The sequence below is a fragment of the Erythrolamprus reginae genome, chromosome 2 (genome assembly GCF_031021105.1).
Source record: "Erythrolamprus reginae isolate rEryReg1 chromosome 2, rEryReg1.hap1, whole genome shotgun sequence".
NCBI lineage: Eukaryota > Metazoa > Chordata > Lepidosauria > Squamata > Dipsadidae > Erythrolamprus > Erythrolamprus reginae.
In genome coordinates, this window is record NC_091951.1 from 249,067,759 (window position 1) to 249,093,266 (window position 25,508).

Consider the following 25,508-nt stretch of genomic DNA (forward strand, 5'->3'; position numbering starts at 1 on the left):
TTTAAGGCATCATCTTAGAAACTGGGTTTACCCTCAGTTTTACTCCCACTTTAGGACTAAGCCAGCTGGGTGATCTTAGACTACGCCCGTTCTCTCAGTCCTAGGAAGAAGGCAATGGCAAATCACTTCTGAAAAAGCTTGCCAAGAAAATCAGACATGACTTAACAAACACACTCTCTCTCCCTCCCTCCCTCCCTCCCTCCCTCCCTGTTTAGCAGTGTGTATAGATAGAAAGTGTAGAATGGGGCAATGGGAACTTGCTGAAGGACATCACAGGGCAATGATTAAGGTTTTATTGTTTTATAGTGAATGGTTTACTGTTGTTGTGAGCCACCCAGAGTTGAATAAGATGGGCAGTCATAGATATTTTTAAATCTATCTGTCTGTCTGTCTGTCTGTCTGTCTGTCTTTCTCTCTCTCTCTCTCTCTCTATATATATATATATATATATATATATATATATATATATATGTCACATGTTTATGTACATAAACATGTATATGTATATATATGTACATACATATATATATATATGTCACGTGTTTATGTACATAAACATGTATATGTATATATATGTACATACATATATATATATATGTCACGTGAGATATATATATATATATATATATATATATATATATATATATACATACATACATATATATATATATATATATATATGTCACGTGCTTTTTTTGCTGAATTTGAAAATTAAGGGAGACTAGGATAGATCTATTTCGGCCTTATTTTGGCCTCATCAGCTAGCCATACCCACTGGGACTTGAACCTGCAACCTTTGCCTTGTAAGGCAGAGAATTATCCTCTAGGCTACAGTATCCAATCCCTTCAGCTCTGCACCAGGGAAGGGTTGCATATTTTTGTGTCGAATCACCCTGGTGTATTGAAGGAACATCACAGCTCCTTATTTGCCTCTCGGCCCAACCCAGGGCCATTTCCAAGGCCAGTGTTCCCTCTAATTTTTTTGGGGGGTGGGCGGAAAAGTATAGTGTCTGAGTGGCAGTCCCTTCGGGACTGGGCGGCACAGAAATAATAAATAAATAAATAAACAAACAAACAAACAAACAAATAAAAAAACCACCCTGTTTGCCTCAGAGAATTTCAAAATAAAATACTGTACTGTGTGTCTATAACAGTGAGCTCATAATAGGGCAACTCTATCAATATCAAAATGCCACTTAAATAGATGAGCTAGTTTCAAACTAGATTTTGATTTTCTTTCTCTCTTCCTTACTCCCATTCTTTTTCTTTCTCTTTTCCTTCCTCTCTTTTTTCTATCTGTTTCTCTCTCTTCCTCTCTTCCTCTCTCGCTCGAGGATGCGCATGCACAGAAGCAAAAAGGCCCTGGAAATAGGCCAAAATAAGGTAAGTGACCGCCACCGCTCATCCCATTTGCCGCCACTCCCCCCGCTACATCAGTCACAGTGGCTCCGTCCCACCGCAAGCAGCAGCTCTATGGTGAGTGGCAGCTCCATGGTGAGCGGCCCACCCGCTGCCCCCTCTGCCTCCCCATCTGGCCCTTACCTTGCTCTGGTGTTTGACCTCCTGCAGGAGCACTGAGATGGGCAAGGGTGCGGGAAGCAGGCCGGGTGGCCCCGAGCTCTGGCCACATGGCCTCTCTGTGCTCTCCGGCACCACAGGCATCTCTCTCCTTTGGTGTGAGAGAGCAGAGAGCAGGCCAAGCAGCCAGAGTTTGGGCAGGGTGCTTTTAATGCTGGACCCAGCTGCCGCTCAAGGCGCCACAGTGAGATTCTCAGTCCTTTTGGTGCAGCAGCCAAAATCTCGCACGCGGACGTCTTTCCGGCAGCAAAGATTGTCAGTTTCTTTGCTTCTGCACATGCACAGAAGCAAAAAACCTGGTAATTTTTTACCAGAATCACACCAGATGCATGTGCATGGCGCATGCATGCCCAGTGACAGTTGAGCGAAGCTACACGCACCATTGCTGCCACCGGAACGGCGTTCCCACCATTCCAGCCTATAGCCCATCCCTGAACCCAGCATACATAATAGAATAGAATAGAATTTTTTATTGGCCAAGTGTGATTGGACACACAAGGAATTTGTCTTGGTGCATATGCTCTCAGCGTACATAAAATAAAATATACTTTTGTCAAGAATCATGTGGTACAACACTTAATGATTGTCATAGGGGTCAAATAAGCAATGAGGAAGCAATATTAATAAAAATCTTAGGATATAAGCAACAAGTTACAGTCATACAGTCAACATGGAAGGAAATGGGTGATAGGATTGATGAGAAAAACTAGTAGAATAGAAGTGCAGATTTAGTAGAAAGTCTGACAGTGTTGAGGGAATTATTTGTTTAGCAGAGTGATGGCGTTCAGGAAAAAAACTGTTCTAGTTGTCTTGGTGTGCAGTGCTCTGTAGCGACGTTTTGAGGGTAGGAGTTGAAACAATTTGTGTCCAGGATGTGATGGGGCAGTACTATTCCCACCTCCATTTCCCCTCCACAACAAAAGTCATATGAGAGAGATAGGGCTGAGAGAAAGTGACCGGCCCAAAGTCATCATATGCCCTTTACACATAAGAGAGTATTAGAATTTACAGGGTCCCATTTTTAGTCCAGTATCTTAATTATGAATTATTCATATAAATTATCCTCATACATCTCTTAAAGCCACACCAAAATTACTTAATCTGTTTTAGAAAGAGCTTATGTCTAAAATTTCCACATGAAAGATGTACTGTATATATTTTCTGTAGAAAAAAAAATAAGAAAGCACTGTAGTAAACATACTTATGCAAATAAGAATCTATACAAATGTAGTTTTGAGAATACTAAATATGGATATTCAAAATTATCACATTTCTCTTCAAGATATATGTGTGGGCATGTGCACACACATAAATCTACATGCACACACACACGTACTGTACATATGTAGGTACCATTAATTAATACATACATTTGAAAGAGGAACATAAGAAATGCAAAAGATTGAAGGAAGACTCCTGGTAAAAGAATACACAAGTCAGCAAAAATCAGATATTACAATGTATGAGCACAACTGTTTTAACTTCAGGCTACAGAACTAAGTCAGGTTCACCTACATAGTATTAGAAGGTGTGGAATAGGTTTTGTAAAGGAAATGGCACAGAGCCAAATGGCTTGAATGTAAATCAATGCCCATATTAAGATTTCTTTTGTAATTAAGGAACTACTCTCAAGTCATAGTTCGTTTCATTTGAAAACCAAAACAACACATTAATGTATTTATTATAAAAGTGGAATATAAATTAGAAATTATTATTATTATTATTATTATTATTATTATTATTATTATTATTAATTATTGGCATATGAATCCAAATTATATCTCAAAAGAATTACACATTTTGGACACATTGGAACTTTAAGTTGAAAACATATACCTACCAATTCTGTGGGCATAGCTTGGTGGACATGGTGTGGCTTGATGAGCATGGCAGGGAAAGGATATTGGAAAATCTCCATTCCCACCCCACTATGGGGCCAGCCAGAGGTAGTACAGTGGTACCTCTACTTATGAACTTAATTCGTTTCGTGACCAAGTTCTTAAGTAGAAAAGTTTGTAAGAAGAAGCAATTTTTCCTATAGGAATCAATGTAAAAGCAAATAATGTGTGCGATTGGGGAAACCACAGGGAGGGTGGAAGCCCTGTTTCCTATCAGGAGATTCCTAGAGAGGCCCCATGGAGGCTTCTTCCCGCCTTTTCCAGACCTGTTTCCTCCCAGGAGATTCCTAGAGATGCCTCACGGAGGATTCTCCCTGCCTTTTTTGGTTACAGTTTCGAAGGCTTGTAAGTGGAAAATGGTTCTTGAGAAGAGGCAAAAAAAAATCTTGAACACCCGGTTCTAATCTAGAAAAGTTCATAAGTAGAGGCGTTCTTAGGTATAGATACCACTGTATTTACTGGTTCTCCAAACTACTCAAAATTTCCACTACCGGTTCTCCAGAACCTGTTAGAATCTGCTGGATTTCACCCCTGAGTAAGGAACAATATAATAGAGCAGAAGTACACTCTCATCTCTACTCCCAAATCCTGTTCAAAAAATTTAATTTTTGATGGGAGAGAAATGACAGAAGGGAAGACTATTAAGTCCATGGAAATGATGTATTTTATTTTATTTAATCGCATCTGCTTTTATTATTTGTATATACAATTGAAAGCAGTACACAATACTCCTTCCTTCTTCTGTTGTCCTGTTGTCCTTACAGCAATAACCCTGTGAGGTAGACTGGGCTGAGAGAGCGTGACAAGATCACCCAGCTGGCTTTCATGCCTAAGGCAGGACTTGAACTCACAGTCCCCACAATTTCTAGGCTGGTTCCTTAACCATTCAACAAAACTGTCTCTAATAATCATATTAATTTACTATTGATATTTATCTAACAATCATAGTAATTATAAATTATTTAAATTTTGATTTGGTTCATTTTTATCCCGATTCCTCCCACTTTTTGGAGTTTAGCCCTGATATTCCATCAAAGGCCAAGTACAGTGGTACCTCTACTTAAGAACGCCTCTACTTAAGAACTATTCTAGATAAGAACTAGGTGCTCAAGATTTTTTGCCTCTTCTTAAGAACCATTTTCTACTTAAGAACCCAAGCCTGGAAAAATTTCCCAGGAAATTAGAGAGCCGCATGAAGGCCTGGCCAGTTTCCTGCCATTCCCCCTTTAATCCTGGCCATCTCGGGCTTTTCTGGGCTGCCAGAAGAGCCTTTTGGTGGCGCTTAAGGAGGCTTTGGCAGCCCAGAGCGAACGGAGCATTTTCCTTTCTCTGGGCGCTTAGAGAGGGAATAAACCACTTCACTGTGGTTACTCCCTCATGCTGCTTCCCATACACCTGGCGCGAGTTTGCCTCCAGGAGCGTCTAGGCGCGGAAAGGCAAAAGGGGGCACTCACCTCGCCTTCTTCCTTCGGCAGCAACTGTCCTCCTGCTCTTCTTTGTCCTCCTCCTCCCACCCAAATTATGAGCTTTTATTTATTTCCTAATGGGTTTGCAAGAACATTTCTACTTAAGAACCTGGTCATGGAACGAATTAAGTTCTTAAGTAGAGGTACCACTGTAAACCACACACACCCCCCAGGTATAATTTTGACTGATCGCTAAGGGACTGATCATGAGGTGAGGACTACCTCTGCCAAAACAGATTGAAAACAATGAAACGTAGGTTGTGAAAGGGAATAAAGGTATTGTGATGATTGGGGCCAGGAGATTTACAGGCCTATTGAAAAACCCACATTTTGAAGGATTTTCAAAAAGTCACTGGATTTGCACGTGGTCCTTGACTTATGACCACCTTTGCTAAGCAAGGTCATTGTTAAGTGAGATTTCCTGACCTTTTATGCTATGGTTATTAACTGAATCACTGAAGCCGTTAAGTGAATCACACGGTCATTAAGCAAATTCCCCCAGTTGTCTTTGCTTGTTGGAAGCTGGCCATGAAATTGCAATCAGTGATCCCATTACCTAGGGACACTACAACCATCATAAATACACATTTGTTGCCAAGGACCCAAATTTTGATCACATGACCGGGGGGGGATGCAGCGATGGTTGTAAGTGCGAGGACCTGTTATGTCACTTTTTTCAGTGCCCTTGTAGTGGCCAAACGAATGGTTGCATATCGAAAATCCCTGTTTTCCCCAAAATAAGCCCTCCCCTGATAATAAGCTCAACCCGGCTTTTGAGTGCATGGCAGTAAGGCCCAGCGCTTATTTTAGGCTTCAAAAAAATATAAGACAGGTCTTATTTTCAGGGAAACACGATAGATAGATAGATAGATAGATAGATAGATAGATAGATAGATAGATAGATAGATAGATAGATAGATAGATAGATGATTGATTGATTGATTGATTGATTGTTGGTTCTTGAATCCTTTACTGTATATGAATAGCAAAACGTCTGAGTCAGTTGCTGTTGGGAAGCCAAAACCACCAGTTGCTACAGGAGTTACTTAAGGACACAAAACTTCCTCCTCCAAGAGCTTTGGGTGATGATCAAGGTTTGCATTGCACAAGGCCAGATAGCTCCATCGTCTTTGCCTCAGCCCAGAACAGGCATTGGGCTTGAGTTTCTTTCTTTATCACATTTATCTAGCTGCCAATCACAAACAAGGCAACTCTAGTTGATGTATAACAAATTTCAGCAATTGCAGGTAGCCTTTGACTTTATGGCTATGGTGGGGCCCTCCTATCACAGTCGTACATTGATTTAATGACTTTTTTTACAATAGACTTTTTTTACAATAGAGGTAAAGGGGTAGCCACAGTAATAAGCAAACCAATGGTGCTTTATGGGAGCGGTTTTGCTGAAACCCAGAAGTTCCCCCCCAATAATAAAGCCAAGGCCATATTTCAGGGTTCAAAAAATACAAGGAACTGTCTTATTTTGGGGGGAAAGGGTAGATGGACCTCTTTCTTCCTTGTGAGATGTCACACTACAATTATATAAAATAGCTTGGTTTGAAAAATAATAATTGATTAAAATATTTCAAAAAGTTTCATAACTAAATCAGTATTTCAATACAAACTTTCCTAATGTTACTTTGCATCATATTTGTTCAAAATATCCTGTTTCTCAATGTTAGGGGTTTTTTTAGTAAATCACAGCAGTTTTAAAATGCATTTGAGAAAAACAGGTAGAAAACACAACACAGAAAACAAAGTATAGAAATACTGTACATCTAGAGCACTTGGCTTGGCTACGAGCATTTTAACCCTGTTTAAACATGGTTTTAAAATTGTATTTAGCCAGTTTTGATCCACACTAAGCCATAATTATTATTTACAAATCACAATAACTGTGTTCAGACTACCTATTGAACCAAGAATACACAAGGATTTTTTGGACTATTGTTAGCCTTTCAGTAGTATGACATAGAATTAACATAGAACTGGACTTCAATCAGACACTGCAATTCAGTGCTAAACTAAAATCAAACCAACCATATTATGATTTACTGCAATATCTAACTTTTGTTATATAAAGTTTGGCATAAGAGAGGCTAAAATGTACTTAAGGAAATATATTTAGAATTGTAAATAAAGTAAGTTGATAGAAAATGTATATGAAATGATTGCTATACTTCTATTACTCCCAGCTCTTTTTGTTTCTTCCTGCCAAGCAACCTAATTTCCAATTTACGACTACATATCTCTGCCAAAAATCCTGAAACAGATTAGACTGATGCATCAAATTCACGTCTATAAATGCTAAATAACCACCGCAGATTCATTTGGTGCAAGGAGGAAAACCGCTATCAAGTTTATGTGCTGAAAAATTGACTGTCAATGGAATTCATTATAGTTGCCAAAATTGGATATTTGTAGTTGAAAGAAGCAACTGGTATAGATCTATGTTTGTAGTTAGGTGCAATTTGCTTACCAAATAACTGTTAATGTTATTTGTTGCAATGAAATTCTGAAAAAAAATATAGCATGAAATCCTTTGAGTGGCTTTTGAGCAGTCACTTTCTTTCAGCCCAGCCCACCTTATAGGGCTGCAGTTGTAAGGAAAATAGGAGGAGGAAGGAAATTAGGTATACTTGCCATTTTATAAAGTAATAAAGGCGGAAGTTTAAAAAAAAACTAATAAATCAGGATAAACAACTTCTAGGTTCTTTGGCTTGTAATCATATAAATCCCACTAAATGGAGTTGAAAGATAATGTATTGTCATAATTGTAATGCAAATCATTTAAGAATATTTGTTTTTTTTTACTCTGGCAAGATGTACAGCACCTTATTATTTATTTATTTAATTTATTTATTAGATTTGTATGCCGCCCCTCTCCGCAGACTTGGGGTGGCCATACAAATAATCCTATAATCCTATTTCATTGTCAAGCTTTATGAACAGTTGCTCTGAATTTATTAAGATGCTAAGAGTTGCCCTATGCCAGATTGCATCAGTCTGCCCTCCACATGTGCTGGGATTATCATTCCCCGGATTTCCTGCTAGCCAGCAAGTATAGGAATTGTAGAAATAGCAGTTCTCATGGAAGGGACAAGTATGAGGTCTGCTACTGGAGAATTAACTTAACAATAAGGATAGAAGTGCTTAGATATCCTTTGAAACTAACATCATTTCTGGTCCTAAGGTGCAAAAGAGAGTATAGTAGTACCTCTAGATACGAGCTGCTCCACAAGCAAGTATTTCAAGATACGAGCCACGAGGGGAGAGAAATTTCTGTTCCAGACCCGAGCTCAAATTCGGAATACGAGCCGAGCGTCCACTAGGTGGCGCAGGAATCCTTGCTTTTGGTTATCTCGGAGGGGAAAAACAAAGTCTAAAGCGATTTGTTCCAGATACGAGTTACTCGACATACAAGCTCCCTTCTGGAACCAATTATACTCGTATCTAGGGGTACTACTGTATATTTACAGTGTAGTAGTGTTATGAAGAAATGTACAAGTAGTCATTATCTTACAACTACAAATGGTGTCAGAATTTTCATCATAAATTGTTGTGGTTGTAAAAATTGGACTCCACTGAAAGACATAATGGACTCTATACTATAGGATCCAAAATGCCTCAATTGCGAAGAGAAGCTAATGTTGCCTTGTTTTCAAATGAAGGTCAATATGCTACATTGGCAAAAAAAACCCACTATAGACTGGTTTCTTTTTTGAACAATAATTAAAAATATTTTGCAGCAATATTGCATGAGAGATTGAATATGATTTTGCAGAACTTTATACATAAGAGCCAATCTGATTTCTTATGAAAAAGGTAATTGGACATAATGTCAGAACATTCCTGAATGTTATTGAATTTGCAATGTCATAATGAGAGTCAAGAAACCCTAGTAATAAGATATAATAATTAGTGTTGGGCGAAACAAACTCGCACAATTCGGGTCCGTACCAAATTTTGTGATGTTTGGTATGCCGGACCTGACCACGAATTTTTTTTTTAATCCTTGCCGAAGTTCGGGGTTCGCCGCCGCCCGGGAGGAGAGTGGGGAATCCCATCATGGCATTCCCCACCTCCTTTTGCTTGCCATGCTGCAAGCAAAAGGAACTGGGAAACCCCACGATGGAATTCCAGGGGCGGAGTTTTGACGTCACATATACTTTTTCCTGACCTCCCTTTACTAGCTTAAAAGAGAGCCCAGAAACATTTTAATTTAAAAAAAATTAAATTTTATTTATTTATTTTTAGTAGTAGTAGTAGTAGTAGTAGTAGTAGTAGTAGTAGTAGTAGTATCATAATCATGCTTCTTTATATAATAAAAGGGGTTTGGGTCCTTTTAATCCCTTCTTAGTGGGAAAAAAAGAAAGCATTTAAAAGACCCTCCAGTTCTTGGGCGGCAAAAAGGAACCTTCCCAATGTGCCCATGGAAATAATTAATAAATGATGATGATGATGATGATGATGGTGATAATAATAATAATAATAAATAAATAAATAAAAATTAATTTTTTTAAAAAAAAGGTGGTTCCACCGGGATTCGAGCCCCAGTCGGCAGATTTAAAGTCAAGAGAGCTAACAATTGCACTATAGAATTAGCTATGTTTCTGGGCTCTCTTTTAAGCTAGTAAAGGGAGGTCCTTTCAGTCCTTTCCTTAATATTGATAAGCAGAGCTTATTGGGATACTATTCTCAGGCAAATGGGTTTGTGGTGGTTATTGTTTGCAAAATTGAAATTGGAGATACAGTGTTCCCTCGATTTTCACGGGTTTGAACTTCGCGGAAAGTCTACACCACGGTTTTTCAAAAATATTAATTAAAAAATATTTTGCGGGTTTTTTCCCTATACCACGGTTTTTTCCACCCGATGACGTCATATGTCATCGCCAAACTTTCGTCCGCCTTTAATAAATATCTATTTAATAAACTTTAATAAATAAACATGGTGAGTAATAATCTGAATGGTTGCTAAGGGAATGGAAAATTGCAATTTAGGGGTTTAAAGTGTTAAGGGAAGGCTTGTGATATTGTTCATAGCCAAAAATTGTGTATTTACTTCCGCATCTCTACTTCGCGGAAATTCAACTTTCGCGGGCGGTCTCGGAATGTATCCCCCGCGAAAAGCAAGGGAACACTGTACAGAGGTTTCTCTATGATGGTATCATATAACTGCTGCTGCAAAAATAAAAAATAAATATACCATGCAGTAAAATATCCCCTACGAGCCTAGTTAGATTTTTTTTTTAATTAAAATTTCATTTTTTATTTCAAATTGAAAGAATAGCCTGAAATAGGAAAGCAGGAGGGCAGATTTTACCGCCCTTCTCCTTAGACTCAGGGCAGCTTACAACATTAGCAATAGCACTTTTTAATAGAGCCAGCATATTGCCCCCACAATCCGGGGCCTCATTTTACCCACCTCAGAAGGATGGAAGGCTGAGTCAACCTTGAGCCGGTGATGAGATTTGAACTGCTGACCTGCAGAGCTAGCAGTCAGCTTTAGCGGCCTGCAGTACTGCACTCTACCCACTGCGTCACCTCGGCTCTTTTAGATTATATAGAGTATAGTTCTATAAAAAGCACACCTTCCATCTCTCCTGTGTCAGATGAGAAGCATTTTCAAATTTCAAAGTAAGAAGAGCATTTTCCTGGGGTAGGAAAGACGGATTGACCATGTGCTGGTCTACAAGCAGAACAATGGCCCAAAGGGTAAAAATGGCACACACACTAATGCTCCTCAGCACCCTCAAAGCTTGAGAGAAATAATTGACTAAGAATATTATTGAGACATAAACAAAGCATATGGATCCACTCATGGTTCAACTTCCATTTAGATAGGCCTTTTTTAAAATCCTTTTTTCATGATGACATCATAGAAGTGTATAAGCACACAAGGAGGAAGAATTAAAATCCAAAGGCTAATTTTTTTTTTTTTTTAAAAAGCAGAATTAAAGAGAAATACTGTGCCTGGAGAATTTGGTGACCATTCCCATTCTCTTTTCCCTCCATTAAAAGGTAATAGTACATAATTAATGTGCTGGATGACCATCTTTTCTATTTTCCTATTTCAGACATTTAAATTTGGAAAATGTATCACAACATAAGAAATACTATGTTTTCACCTGTGACGTTCCAAGCAATTGACTATTGTTATAAGGTATGCTGTCAAAGTTCCAAATGTCTTAGAATTTCAAATATATAATCGGAACAGAAATACAAGAGAAAACAAGTAATTAAAAGCTATTTCTCATTATGTCAGTAGTAATTTTAATAAAATTAATAATTACATTAATAAAAATAATTTTATTAGTCTGTTTTTTTGTTTTTGATAATACAGTATATCGTATGCAAAGCACTATTTATGTGATCATACAAAATTATATCATTTTAAGAAATCTGCCAGAATACTGAAATTGCTTGGTTTTTTTCTACCATACCGGGGCACAATCTGAGGTTAGTTGGGGGAAAGATTAGAAGTAACGTGAGAAAATATTATTTTATTGAAAGAGTAGTAGATGCTTGGAACAAACTTCCAGCAGACCTGGTTGGTAAATCGACAGTAACTGAATACATGCCTGGGATAGACATATATCCATCCTAAGATAAAGTACAAGAAATAGTATAAGGGCAGACTAGATGGACCATGAGGTCTTTTTCTGCCGTCAATCTTCTATGTTTCTATATGTTAGTAGTAATTTTAATAAAATTAATAATTACATTAATGAAAATAATTTTAGTCTGATTTCCCCCCGATAATATACATATAGTATAATATAGTATATTATAATATACATAATATTTCGATAATGTATTTCCTCTAGCTGTTAGCAGCTACTTAACATATTTATGCGATGCCTTTCATCTTTCATACTGTTTGCTTAGCTAGCTCCACTTCAGCTGTTGTTTTACATAAGTCTTTGGAATCTTTTCTTCCAGATTCCAAAATGTCTAAATTTAAGGTCTTAACAGAAGGGAGAAATTCCTGGTTAGGTCTGGTTAATTTTTTACACACATACAAACACACACAGGACACACATAGTTGAACATTGCAAGAGCAAGGCCCTGCATCTCCCTCAGACCCCAGAATTTAAAGGACAGGCGGAGCTACAGAAAACAGAACCAAAGGCTGTTAGGGCCTCACTAGGAAGGGATTTGAAGAGAGGTAACGCTATCTTACAATTCTTCCACATTTGGGGTTTTTTTCCCTTCAGAAATGCTTAAGGATTCAGCTGAGCTGAAGAGGGAGAAGCTACTTAGGTCTCAGCTGGCTTGTCACAGCCTTATTGACTTAGAAACAACCGTGGAAACCGTTTAGTCGCATGAGATCAAATCTAATTAGAAGGGTAAGATTATATGTCTACGGGCCTAGCAACAGTAGGCGAAATGAAGCCTGTGTGGCCAGCAACATTGTGCAAATTAAATGAGTCCTACACTTAAATAGGACTTAAGCTGCATGGCTTGCAGCATTTTAAAATTAAAATTGTTACCTTACCGCAGTGTGTAATCCTTCTTTTATCTATAATACCATGGGAAGTTTTAAAATTATAAAGCTAATTGTGAATGTGCTAGCTCCATCATTCACAGTTTTACCACATGAAATGTTCAATGGGTTACTGAATATGGTATTGCTTGTAAAGTTTCTATTTTATTTTTTTTTGGTAACCATCATAACAATGGCTAAACAAGGCAGTTGCTAAACAATGATTACCTGTACTACTACTGCTACTATGAGCCAATATGGAAAGAGGCTTTTACAATTAGGAATAACACAATCCTATCCTGGTAAAAATGGTTCCAAAGCAGTTTTGGGATTTTCTGCTTTTTGTTTTAAAGAACATGCAATCCTGAATTGTTAGATTCAGGGAGCAGTTTTTTCAAGAATTAGAATGGGGAAAACAAAAACAAAGAATAGCCCAGTGAAATTGGGGACAATTTACTAGCCTTCTTTTTCATATACAGTATAAAGGAAAAGAATGCAAAGAAATCTGGTTCTTTTAAAAAAAAAAGAGTATACAGTACATCTAAATATACTTTCTTGGTTATCAACACATTTAAAGCAAAAAATCTAAGTTAAGTATTGTGTTTCTACTAACACTTTTCCTCAGACTTTTAACATTTATTCAGGTTCTAGGTGTCCTATTATGCTTATCAAATTATCAAATTTTATTTAATGTAAATGGTAGAACATTCTTCATGAAGTAATTGAAAATTAAATCATACTGACCACATATGTCCATGCATCAAGAATGTTGCAAATTAACTTGATATTAAATCACCCCAACTCTGTCTTAAAAGTCCTTGCCATATTCGTTCATGTTGTCTATCTCCAAAATCCCACTAAGCCTTTCTGCAACTGCAGAAACAGCATAGGAAATTAAGCAAGAATAATTTGTCCTAATAAAAATGATTTAATTGTCTTCTTAATTTTGTATGTAAAAGTTCTATTAAAAATTACAATGCATAAAATGCAATGGTACGTAATTTATGTGCTGGATGGCCATTTTTTCTATTTTCTTATTTCAGACATTTAAATTTGAAAATGTATCACAACATGAAAAGTACTATGTTTTCACCTGTGAAGTTTCATGCAATTGACTATTGTTATGAGGTATGCTATTAAAGTTCTAAATGTCTTGGAATTTCAAATATATAATTGGAATAGAAATAGAAGAGAAAAAAAGTAATTAAAAGTTATTTCTCATTATGTTAGTAGCTATTTTAATAAAATTAATAATGATATTAACAAAAATAATTTTATTAGTCTGGGGTTTTTTTGTTTTCAATAATATATTGGATGCAAAGAACTATTTATGTGAGCATATAAAATTATATCATTTTTAAAAATCTGACAGAGTATTGAAATTGATTATTTTTTTCTAATATTTGTGTATCTTACTTAAGAATACACTTTGATAGAAACATTTTTTTTTAATATTTCCTTTTTCTGGGTTGAACATATTGAGGGTGAAGGAATGTATTAAATTAATTTTATTTTGTTCCGATGTTTAGAAAAACTAGCCAGTATAACCCTATCCAAATAAAAAATGTACATATGCTAAATCATCCTATTTAATATTATAATGAGAACTATAGTCTTAAATATACTCAACTAAAAAGCAATCCCACTAAACATAGTTAGCCTTACTTTAAAATTAACATATAACAGTTATGCAATAGCCCAGTGTAACTTAAATTTTAGCTTTACCGATCTATAAAAATTAGGAGCTAGGTGTGAATTTCTGCATTTAATCAAGTTGATTTAAATACAATTTGGAAAAGCTTTACTCAGGATCATGTGGTCTATTTTCCTTCTGCAGAAACTGGCAAAAGAGAGAATTACCTTTCAGTTGTTATCAATTCACTTCCCTTTTAGTTTATACCAGGATACATATTACTATCATGATGGAAAATTGGCTGATAATAAATATAGAAGACCCTGGACAAGAGGTATGTAATATCTAACTTTCGCATTTTATATTTTTAAATGTAACAGCTTTGCTGCAAAGAAAGTCAATATATTAATTAACTTGTGGAATAATTACATTTTCTCAATAGGCTATAACAACCCATTGCTCTCACATAATTAAAATAATTGTTCAGGATACTTATTTATATAAAGATTTAGATCAGGAGTATCAAACTTGATTTCATTGAGGGCCACATCAGGGTTGTGTTTGATAACAGGGGAGGGGGGACGGGATGGGCATGGTCAGGATGGGTGTGGCCATCTTAACATCATTCATCTCGGGCCTCTGGTGGCCCAAGCACTCTGCCAGCGAAAACAGGCTCCTGAGCTCCAATTTGGGCTGTGATGGCCTCCTGCAACCTTCTGCCATTGGCAGGGGGTTGCAGGGGGCCACTCAGCTGAAAACGGAGTTCAGGTGCCCATTTTGCTGGCAAAAGCATTGTGGGCTGGTCCTTCACTGTTTCCAGGGGTGACCTGTGAGCCAGATTTAAGCGCCCCTAGCCCATGGGCATTGAGTTTGTCACCCCTGATCTAGATGGTACCCACTTTGGTATTTTTTGAAAGAGCTATCCACCTACTCCTTTGGTGAAGGAGAATGAGCCCCTTTGCTTTCTTTCCATCTGATCTGTCCTTGCTATCTTGCCCTCTTTTATCGTGATTTTTGCCCTTTTATTGGTTTTATACTTATTGTAATTTCTTTTCATTGCTATGATACTGTGATAATTGACTGAGCTAACTTTAGGATATAGGATACTATCTCTAACCATTCTATTTGTTTCACAGGATATCCATTATTTGTCTATTATGTCTTCTAGCATCATCTATCTATTACTGAGGCAATGTCCTCATTATTGTTATTTTGGCCCTGCAATAGGTGGATAGCTGTAGACTAGTTGGGTTTCTATCTGAATTTAAAAAAAATAACATTTACAGTCTGTATTCCATGAGCAAAGGCAAAGCCTAGAGTTCTAAACTCTAGGCGTGTACTAGTTTTATGCACAAATTATGTACTACAAATTGATTCTTGAATATGAAATTCTTAAGAGACAGTGGCTAAGACTCTATACTATGCTGTTACAGTAGAACAAATTAAAGATTAATTAATTGTGCAGATTAAAGCATCAGAGATAGCATATATCCATGATGGCTTACCATGGCACACTGAGCCATGTCACCTGACATGTGCGGTGCCTTCCCAGTTTCTGATGCATATGTGCATGCAACAATCAACTGGCCTTGAATCCTGGAAGACTAGCTACCTGACGCAAATGCACATGCTGGAAACTGGAAGTTCATTTTCATGCATACATATGCACCCTGGACAGCTCCTCTTCCAGGTTACAGCCCAAACGAGCATGCTCCCATTTTGGCACTCAGTGCCCAAAAGTTTGACCAGCAATGGCATATATGCTGAGAACAAGAAAAACTAGATACGTAGGAAGATAGTTGCAAATTTATATTTATATAATACACTATTGTTGTATCCTGTAATGGCTACCTTGTAACTCTGTAAATAGTTTGTTCCTCTTTCAGCGCTGTCTGAGCCCAAGCAGGAAGTCGCTCCTGATTGGCTCAGACGCGGCCGGCTCTAGCTTTGGCGGGAACCGCAAATATATAAAAGGAGCGGTTTCTCCAGGCAGAGTCAGTCGGTACTCGCTGAATTGTCACTTTACCTTGCTGAGCTGTCACTTGTTCTCTGAGCTGAATAAAAGTACCGATTGCTCAAAACCGTGTCTCTGGGTCTACTTCACTGGCGACGAACGGACGGAAGAAACTTCGCGTGCAACATGGACAAAATCCAGATCGGCCAGGCTCCGGAACTCTTCGATCCCGAGAAATCGACATGGGACGAGTACATGGCCACCTTCGAGATCTTCCTCGAGGCGGCGGGAATGCAGGACGCCGAAGCCGATCGCAAACGGGCTATTTTCCTTAACTACTGCGGCGCAGAAATCCGTAGACTTGCCCAAACTCTCACCGAACCGGAACAAGCAAGAGCCACAGCATGGGACGTCCTACAACAAAAACTGGCGAGCCATTTCAAGCCGACCAAACCAGCCATGGTTTTTCGGCATCAATTCCACATGATGGCTCAGAGGGAAACCGAGTCGATCAGCCAGTTTACAACGCGGCTTCGAACGGTACTTGCCCAATGCAAGTTTAAAGACCCGGAAGCTCGCCTCACCGACGCCTTGGTTTTCGGCATGAAAAACAGCACGGTGAGAAATAAACTCCTCACCGAAGAAGAGCCGAGTCTACAAACCGTGATTAAACTGGCGCAAACCGCAGAAGCAGCCGACGCAGCGGCGAGAGAATTGAAAGAGCACGGAAGGCGAGAACTCATTGCAAAAATCGACTCCGCGTCTCCCAGCACCGTGGAAACAGACAACAGCCAACAAATTCCCAGCGGAGACAACTGCCTCCTGGTGCAAGACCAGCCGAGACACCTGAGAGCTACTCACCCAGCCCCCTGCGCGGGCTGCCGGGGAAATCACCAGCGCCATCGATGCCCCTTCCGAGACGCTACATGCCGCCGTTGCAACCGGAGAGGCCACATCGCCATCGCATGCAGAGCAACAGCGCCAGAGGAAACATTTGCCACACCGCAATACCAGCGACCTCAAAACCAGACCCCCCAAGCGCGAGAAAGGAGACCATTCCGCAACGCGGGTCAAAGGAACTACTCAACCGCTAACCGCGACTACTATAGAGGTAACTCTCAATTTTCCGTGAATAACACGGCAACCAAAAAAGGGGCTAAAATTGTTATATCACTGTTACTCAATAACCAACCTTGCTCAATGGAGCTGGACACGGGCTCTAGATATACCATCATGCCCTGGGAAAAATTTAAACTGTATATGCCTAATGTATCTAAGGCTGACCTAAATCAAACCTCTTTGGTGATTAGAGACTTTCAGGGGGGAGTAATCTCGGTCCTGGGAACAGCAAATGTACCTATCGCATTCAAGAATGTTAAATGTACCCTTCCCATGCTTATTGTAACAGGGGCCAAACACTCTCTTCTGGGTTTAGCATGGATGGAACCACTGGGGATCGAGATTTCGGGTGTGTGTAATGTAAACTGTTATGATATGCCTAACTTTGTGAAAGAGTTCCCTGAGGTGTTCAGCCCCACACTGGGATTGTATAAGGGGCCCCCTATATCTTTCTCTATTGACCCCAAGGTCCCACCGATCAGACTAAAACCTCGCAGGGTCCCCCTGCCACTCCTCCCCAAACTAGATATACAGCTGGACAAACTCATTAGCCAAGGTATTTTGGTCCCTGTGGAGCAGGGGCCATGGGAAACTCCCATAGTTACCCCTCTGAAGCCAGATGGCTCCCTAAGAGTTTGCGCTGATTACAAATCGACCCTAAACAAGGCGCTCCAACACCACCCCTACCCCATCCCGGTCGTGCAACAACTGTTACATTCCCTGGGGGAGGGGAAAAGGTTCGCAAAGATCGACCTGGCGCAAGCTTACCAGCAACTTCCGGTCGATGAACAAACAGCAAACGCTCAAACAATTGTAACGCACAGGGGGGCTTTCAAATGCACGAGGTTACAGTTTGGGGTAAGCATAGCCCCAGGAATATTCCAGAGCATTATGGAACGCCTATTGTCAGGGGTAAATGGGGCCATTCCATACTTTGATGACATCTTAATTGCAGGGGAGAACCAGGAACAAGTAAACAAAAGGATAAGGGAAGTACTTAAGAGGTTACAGGACAAAGGTTTAAGAATCAAGCCTGATAAATGTGTCTGGGGAACCAACAGCATAGAATTCCTAGGATATAAAATAGATAAGGAAGGAATCCACCCCACAACAGAGAAGTTGAGAGCAATTAGAGAAGCCCCAGAGCCACGAGATAAGAATGAGTTGCAGGCATTTTTGGGCCTCCTTAATTTTTATTCCGTTTTTTTAAAGCAGAAGGCAACAGTAGCAGAGCCTCTCCATCGTTTACTCCAGAAGGAAGCCCGCTGGACATGGGGGAAAACTGAACGTGAAGCTTTTTCTCAAATAAAAACTTTATTAACTTCTAAAAGTGTAGTAGTCCAATATAGTGCTTCACTAACCATTAGGCTCACGTGCGACGCTTCGCCGTACGGCATAGGAGGAGTCCTAGCTCACGTTCTACCTAATAAGACAGAGGCCCCAATAGCATTTTTTTCAAGAACCATGACCAGCACAGAAAGGAATTATAGCCAGTTAGACAAGGAGGCTCTAGCATTAGTGGCAGGGGTAAAGAAGTTTCACAATTACATTTTTGGAAGAAGCTTTGAGCTAGTCACTGACCACAAACCTCTACTAGGCCTGCTAGCCCCCAACAAGCCCACTCCACCTTTTATGTCTCCAAGACTAATCAGATGGGCTCTTTTCCTCTCAGGGTATCAGTATGAGCTCACCCACAAGGGGGGGAAGGAAATCAATCATGCAGACGGTCTCAGCAGATGCCCCATAACAGACTTAGTGGAAGACCCTGTTCCTTCCACAGATGTGCTAATGATAGAACTCGAGGAAAACCCACTAACCACAGCAAAAGAGGTAGCTGCACACACGCAGCAAGATCAAATCCTTAAACAAGTGGTGAACTTTGTTCTAAAGGGATGGCAAAATGATGTTGTGAAACCTGAATTGTGTGATTTTAAAAACAAGAGACTTGAGTTATCGTATGTAAAAGGTTGTTTGCTGTGGGGGGATAGAGTGATCATCCCCAAAAGCCTAAGGGGAAAGGTACTCAAAATGCTACATGTGGGTCATCCTGGGATTGTCAGGATGAAGAGCCTAGCAAGGGGGCATTTATGGTGGCCAGGGCTGGATGCTGATATTGAAAGCTGGGTTTCAAAGTGTGATCCGTGCCAAGAGTCACGGCCCAGTCCCCCCAAAACAACTCCGGCTGAGTGGGAACAGCCTGCTGGTCCTTGGTCTAGAATCCACATTGATTTTGCTGGCCCAGTGGGGTCTCAGTATTTTTTAATAGTGGTTGATGCCTTCTCCAAATGGTTGGAAATAATAGCAATGAACAACATAACCACAAGTGCCACTATCAAGGTATTGAGCAGACTGTTTGCATCCCATGGTTGCCCAGATCTCTTAGTGTCTGACAATGGGCCACAGCTAACAGCCAGGCAATTCGAATTGTTCCTAGATGGCCTAGGGGTCAGGCATGCCCTCATCTCGCCTTATTCGCCCTGGGCTAACGGATTGGCAGAACGTTACGTACGGGTGGCAAAGGAGGCATTGCGCAGGTCAGGCCCTGGGGATGTGCAACAGAACTTGGACCAATTCTTACTCACCCAACACATCACCCCTAACTCGCACACACATGTAAGCCCTGCAGAGTTATTGATGGGAAGGAAGTTGAGGTCACCACTAGACAGGTTAAACCCAAGGTTCTGTGTTAATAATAACCAAATGTGTACCAAACCTGAAAGAGAAATGTTTTTGGGACAAAATGTATATGTAAAAAGTTTTGATGGAAATGTAAACTGGATGAAGGGAATCATTGTTAAGCAAAATGCACCTAAGACCTATGTTGTTAAACTAGAGGATGGTCGTTTGTGGAAACGACACATAGACCACATTCGGAAGCGAACAGAAAATCAATTGCCACAAACCGCTGACATGGACTCTCCCCCTTCAACAGACTTTAGTACATTGCCCGAAATAAGAGACACGCAAAGAGACTTATCGGGCCAGGGGGAACCATCCAGCGACGCCGAACCATCCTCGTCCTCCGAAGCCTTCGTTGGGCCCGCCAGGCCAAGTCCGCCACACCGGGAGAACAGCGGCGAGCCATCCTCCACAGTCGGTGGCGAAGGAGAAATTGAACTGCGCAGGTCAGCGCGAGCTACTCAGAGGCCCCACCGATTGGACGACTTTGTCACATGGCTTTCTTGATGGATGTGTCCAACTATGAGGGGAGGGGTGTTGTATCCTGTAATGGCTACCTTGTAACTCTGTAAATAGTTTGTTCCTCTTTCAGCGCTGTCTGAGCCCAAGCAGGAAGTCGCTCCTGATTGGCTCAGACGCGGCCGGCTCTAGCTTTGGCGGGAACCGCAAATATATAAAAGGAGCGGTTTCTCCAGGCAGAGTCAGTCGGTACTCGCTGAATTGTCACTTTACCTTGCTGAGCTGTCACTTGTTCTCTGAGCTGAATAAAAGTACCGATTGCTCAAAACCCTGTCTCTGGGTCTACTTCAACTATGACTTGCTGCTTCTTATGTAACTTAGTTATCCTAATTTTACAGATAGATAGACTAAGGGATTCAGGTTGCCAATGAATACACTGCTGTGTTTATTTTTTATATATATTTTTTCTCTCTAATTTTTTGGGTTGTTCTTACTTGCTTTCCCTGAACTTCTGTAGAATATGATCCATCCAGCAATTATATATTAAATACTGTTTTCAGACATGCATTTTGATATGCATTGAGAATGGCTCATTATAGTAATTTTGTGGGAAAAGCAAACAACACCTTTCTAATCAATCCTTCATTTTTTAACAATCTTTTAGTGAGACAAGCAGTTTTATATATTCTGCTTTCATTAACTTAAGAGTTGTATTGCATTGACTACTGTACTGTCCTTCCTACCTGTTCATTTGCAACTGCACAAAATGTGTAAGTTACAATTCCAAAATTTCAGAATATTATAATATCTTGATTTTGTGATTTGCTCCATACCATATGGTCAGAAAAATGTTATTTTTACAATGCGTAGAATTCTGTAAATACTGTGAACATTACTCAAATTAGCTATGCCACCTATTTCTCTACCTTGAGAATTCTATAGACTATCTTCATTATAATGTTTATTTCATCTTTTAAGATTCCTCCTTGAAAAATAAGTAAGTAAGTAAGTAAGTAAGTAAGTAAGTAAGTAAGTAAGTAAGTAAGTAAGTAAGTAAGTAAGTAAGTAAATCAATAAATAAATAAATAAATAAATAAATAAATAAATAAATAAATAAATATAGTTACTGTATTTTTTTTTCTGTTTTCTTTTTTGGCTCTAGCTTTAGCCGATTCCACTATAACGAATATTTCAGTAGCTGATATTTGGAAAAAATGTCTGTGCACTGAAGATTTCTTAGAGAAGTAAGTCTTTTAAATTGGAAGCGACAACATTGTATCCCAAAATTAGGGATTTTCCAAATGAAGGTACCAACAACCTGATAATGGTACAAAGGTTACTTCAGTTATAGAAATGCTGTTTCAAAGCAGCAAATAATAATTCAGAAACAGCAGAGTATTGTTGCCTTGTGTTTGAGGCAGAAATTCATGCTCCTGTTGAGAGGATCCTTGACTTGTCCTAAATTTTGATATCTGGTGGTAGGGTCAGCTGGTGTAGTTTTAGAAAGTCTAATTGCAGAATTACTACCATGACAAAATTAAGGATCGGGAATGTAACAAGACTTGTTGCCTTGATAAATGGCAGGATTTTTAGTGTATTAACCTTCTTTTCTACTTATGTGCTAGTTCTATAGCAGTGGTGGAATCTGGGCTGAAAGGAAAAGAGGAGTGAAAAGATTGATTAGCCTTGAATTGCTGATGGGGAAAAGGCAGGAGAAACCAAATCCTCCCTAAATCTTGAAATGCTTATTTAGCAGTTTCTGTAGTACATGCATTATTAGTCTGGTGAGATTACTGTCATTAGGCAAGTAGCAATAAACACATTCTGATCAACTCCCTGTGTCACCCTAGTTCCTTGTCTCTAACAGTAGCCTTGTTCAAAAGAAGCAATTCAAACATCGTCAGAAATTTGGCAATATTTTGTTTGAGTTATTGATGATTTAAAATAATAGGATTGGAAGGGATCTATGTGTGTTTTGGTGAGGTTGTGGGGAAGCAAACTTCCTGAAATGTGTGTGCACATGTGTCCCATTGCAAAATTTTGCTACCTGCACAGGTGCAAGAAACAAAACTGCACTCGATCCCGCACTTGCGCGCCAGAGCCACGGAGCTGCACACAATTAGCCATATCAGCAGAAGCCCACCACCATATGAAGGCATATGTGATATATATGTTGCTATGTATGTTTTTTAATGTGAAGAAAAATTAAAAAAAATTTCAAAGAAAAGATTTCCATTTTAAATGGAACCCCCATTTTGCTTAATGGACTTTTTAAATAGAATAGATAGAATTCTTTATTGGCCAGGTGTGATTGGGCACACAAGGAAATTGTCTTATTAACACTTAATTGTCAGTTAAATAGAGTTTTAATTCCCAGAAAAAGTGTCACAAAATAGTATAAAATACATTTTAAACTTAGTGAATTGTGCTTGTGATAGCACGTATACCGTACAAAAGAAGAAATAGCAGGTCTACTTTATGCCGCAGTTAAACAGATGCTCATTCATCTCATTTTACAGACATAGTTGCTAAGGAAAGGAGAGACTTTAATATCATCCCTTCAGGTGAAGATTGCTAAAAGCTTCCAGACAATGGAAGCTTCTGTTCTGACCATTGGAGAAAATGTCATATTTTTGTTATCCTACCAAATCCCCACCCCAGGACTCACTAAGTCCTGGTTTGTAATTGTGATCTATCGTTGTACCAGGGCCATTTATACTTGGATGTGGAAACAAATGCTTCTTCAGAAATCCCAATTTATCACTACCTTGTGGTTCAAGGGGCAGTCTATATTCCCATTTGAAAAGATTCCTGCCTTCTCCCACACCATCCTATCCCATCCTATATCCTAGCTGTTTGGCTCCATTTATACCAACATGATTGCATGCTCCAGGAAAGGTAGCTAAATACAGAATTGTTATATGCCATGACCTAGAGCCATTAGGAGTCAGGCAATATATAATGGTATGAATAAATTAATAAATTATGTATATCAATATTATATTTATTACAGAGTCACATAACTTTCTATTATCCCAGAATTCATGACATACAGTATAATAATAATAATAATAATAATAATAATAATTATTATTATTATTATTATTATTATTATTATTATTATTATTATTAATAGAAGGACAGTTTATCTTCAATGTTAAGAAGATAGTCTAGTGGCAAAAGCAGTTTAAATTGGCAATGGTTGACTTCCATATGCTGGACATGCTAATTCAGGCAGAGGTTGATATCTAAATTATAGTGTGATTTAATTTAGACTCATATCCTGAGAGAGAAATTGGATGATGTGATTTAATTTTTTTCAAATTTATGACATTGAGGCTTCAAACTGCTTTGACATTTCCCGAAGCAGTTTGAAGCAGGCCTGCTCTTGTTTTCACTGCCAGTCTTGTTACCTTCAGAACATACTTCAATTTAGTTCATAGTGTTGGTAATGATCAGTGATGGGCTACCAAAATTTTTACTACCACACTGTGCGCGTGGCTTATGCATTTTGTTTCAACATCTTTCAGTTCAAATTGGGTGCTCCAGGGTGGAGCTCCAAATTTTACTACCAGAACTGTGTTCCTGACCATTCCCGTAGGAGCCCATCACTGGTAATGACCTATAAAGCCCTACATGGCATTGGGCCAGATTACTTGCAGGACCACCTTCTGCCGTATGAGTCCCAGCAACTGATTAGGTCCCACAGAGTTGGTCTTCTCCAGGCCCTGTCAGCCAGACAATGTCGCTTGGCGGGGCCTAGGGGAAGATCCTTCTCTGTGGGGGGCCCGGCCCTCTGGAATCAGTTCCCCCTGGATATTCGTACTGCCTCTACCTCCTTGCCTTCCATAAGAGTCTTAGGAATCACCTATGTCGCCAGGCTTGGGGCAATTAGTCTCAGCCCCTTGGCCAATGAAATAAGATATATGTTGTATGATTGTTTTTAAATGGTATAATTGTTTTTAATATTGGATTTTTAGATTGTAATTTTAAATTTAATGAGATTTTCTGTTGTACTGTATTGTTATATTATATGATGTTAGCCGCCCTGAGTCCTTGGAGAAGGACAGCATACAAATCTAATAAATAAATAAATAAATACTGAGAATACAAAGAGCCAAATAGGGCCATTACACATGCTCCCAGGTTCAGCTCACTCCTTCATGCATATAAGATCTCTTAGCCCCTTTTGCTCTCTATCTGGGTGTTACAAGTAGTTGTGCCTAGAGCAGAGGTGTTAAACTCATGTCATGATGGCAGTGTCTCATGACGTATCATGACTTTTTTCCCTTTACTAAACTGGGCATGGATGTGGTCAGCCCACGACGCATGTGGCCCACACAGGCCATGAGTTTGACAGCCCTGGCCTAGAATATACAAGATAGACAATGTAGATCAACAGACAGAAAATTATTAGGAACACACTAATTAGAAAATTAGGAAAATAATTAGGAAATAACTTTCATCCAAACACTAAGGCATTTCAGGCTCTGATGGAATACACAAAATCCAAGTAATTCACAATAATAGCAAAACTATATTTATTAGAATGTACAATTGCTGTCTAATATACTCATATGTTCATAATTACTTACCCATCTGTTTCTAAATTGGTAGGGCATCTCAAATTTTTCAACTTTCAATTTCCAAACATTGAGAGTGCTCAAAATTTGTGACAGGATTGTAAAGATATTTTGGTTACTTTAATATAATTTAGATGTGCTTGGTAAGTAATTACGCAAATATTATACCTTTTTAATATTTTGTTTGTAGACTGCTAGGCATTAGCTAGAGCAGTGTTTCCCAATCTTGGCAAGTTGAAGATATCTGGACTTCAACTCCTAGAATTCCCCAGCCAGCGAGTTGAAGTCCAAGTATCTTCAAGTTGCCAAGGTTGGGAAACACTGAGCTAGAGAGACAGAAGCCACCAAGTCTTGATCCAGGATGTCTCCAAAAGAGGCTGGGCTTCAGGATTTATTATTATTGTTGTTGTTGTTGTTGTTGTTGTTATTATCATCATTATTATTATTATCATTATTATTCAATTTTCTTGAGTTAAATATAAAAATTCTATATTCACAGTAAGAGTGTAATGTCTGAGTACAATTTCCTTTAAGTACAGATGATACATCTTATACACACAATATTACTCTCAAATCCTATTCACTATCATCTTCACTTGGTGTTTTTACCCTCCTCCAGCTCCAGGGAAGCCTTTAGAGTTGGGGAGGATGAAACA

General features: G+C 39.1%; 1 protein-coding gene across 3 annotated transcripts in view; it reads left to right on the forward strand.

Moving 5' to 3' along the window:
• Nucleotides 1-12,037: 12,037 nt before the first annotated feature.
• The window catches only part of SHOC1 (shortage in chiasmata 1), a 64,608-nt gene continuing 51,137 nt past the window's right edge, over nucleotides 12,038-25,508 (forward strand). Inside the window, exons 1-4 of one of the 3 annotated variants that reach the window (XM_070742433.1) lie at nucleotides 12,038-12,107; nucleotides 13,469-13,553; nucleotides 14,263-14,392; nucleotides 21,432-21,513. In XM_070742433.1, coding sequence (XP_070598534.1) covers nucleotides 13,485-13,553; nucleotides 14,263-14,392; nucleotides 21,432-21,513 — 281 coding nt within the window. In that variant the 5' untranslated portion in view covers nucleotides 12,038-12,107; nucleotides 13,469-13,484. Of the gene's footprint in view, nucleotides 12,289-13,468; nucleotides 13,554-14,262; nucleotides 14,393-21,431; nucleotides 21,514-25,508 lie in introns of those variants that run through there. The other 2 variants (XM_070742434.1, XM_070742435.1) reach the window with 2 other exon arrangements.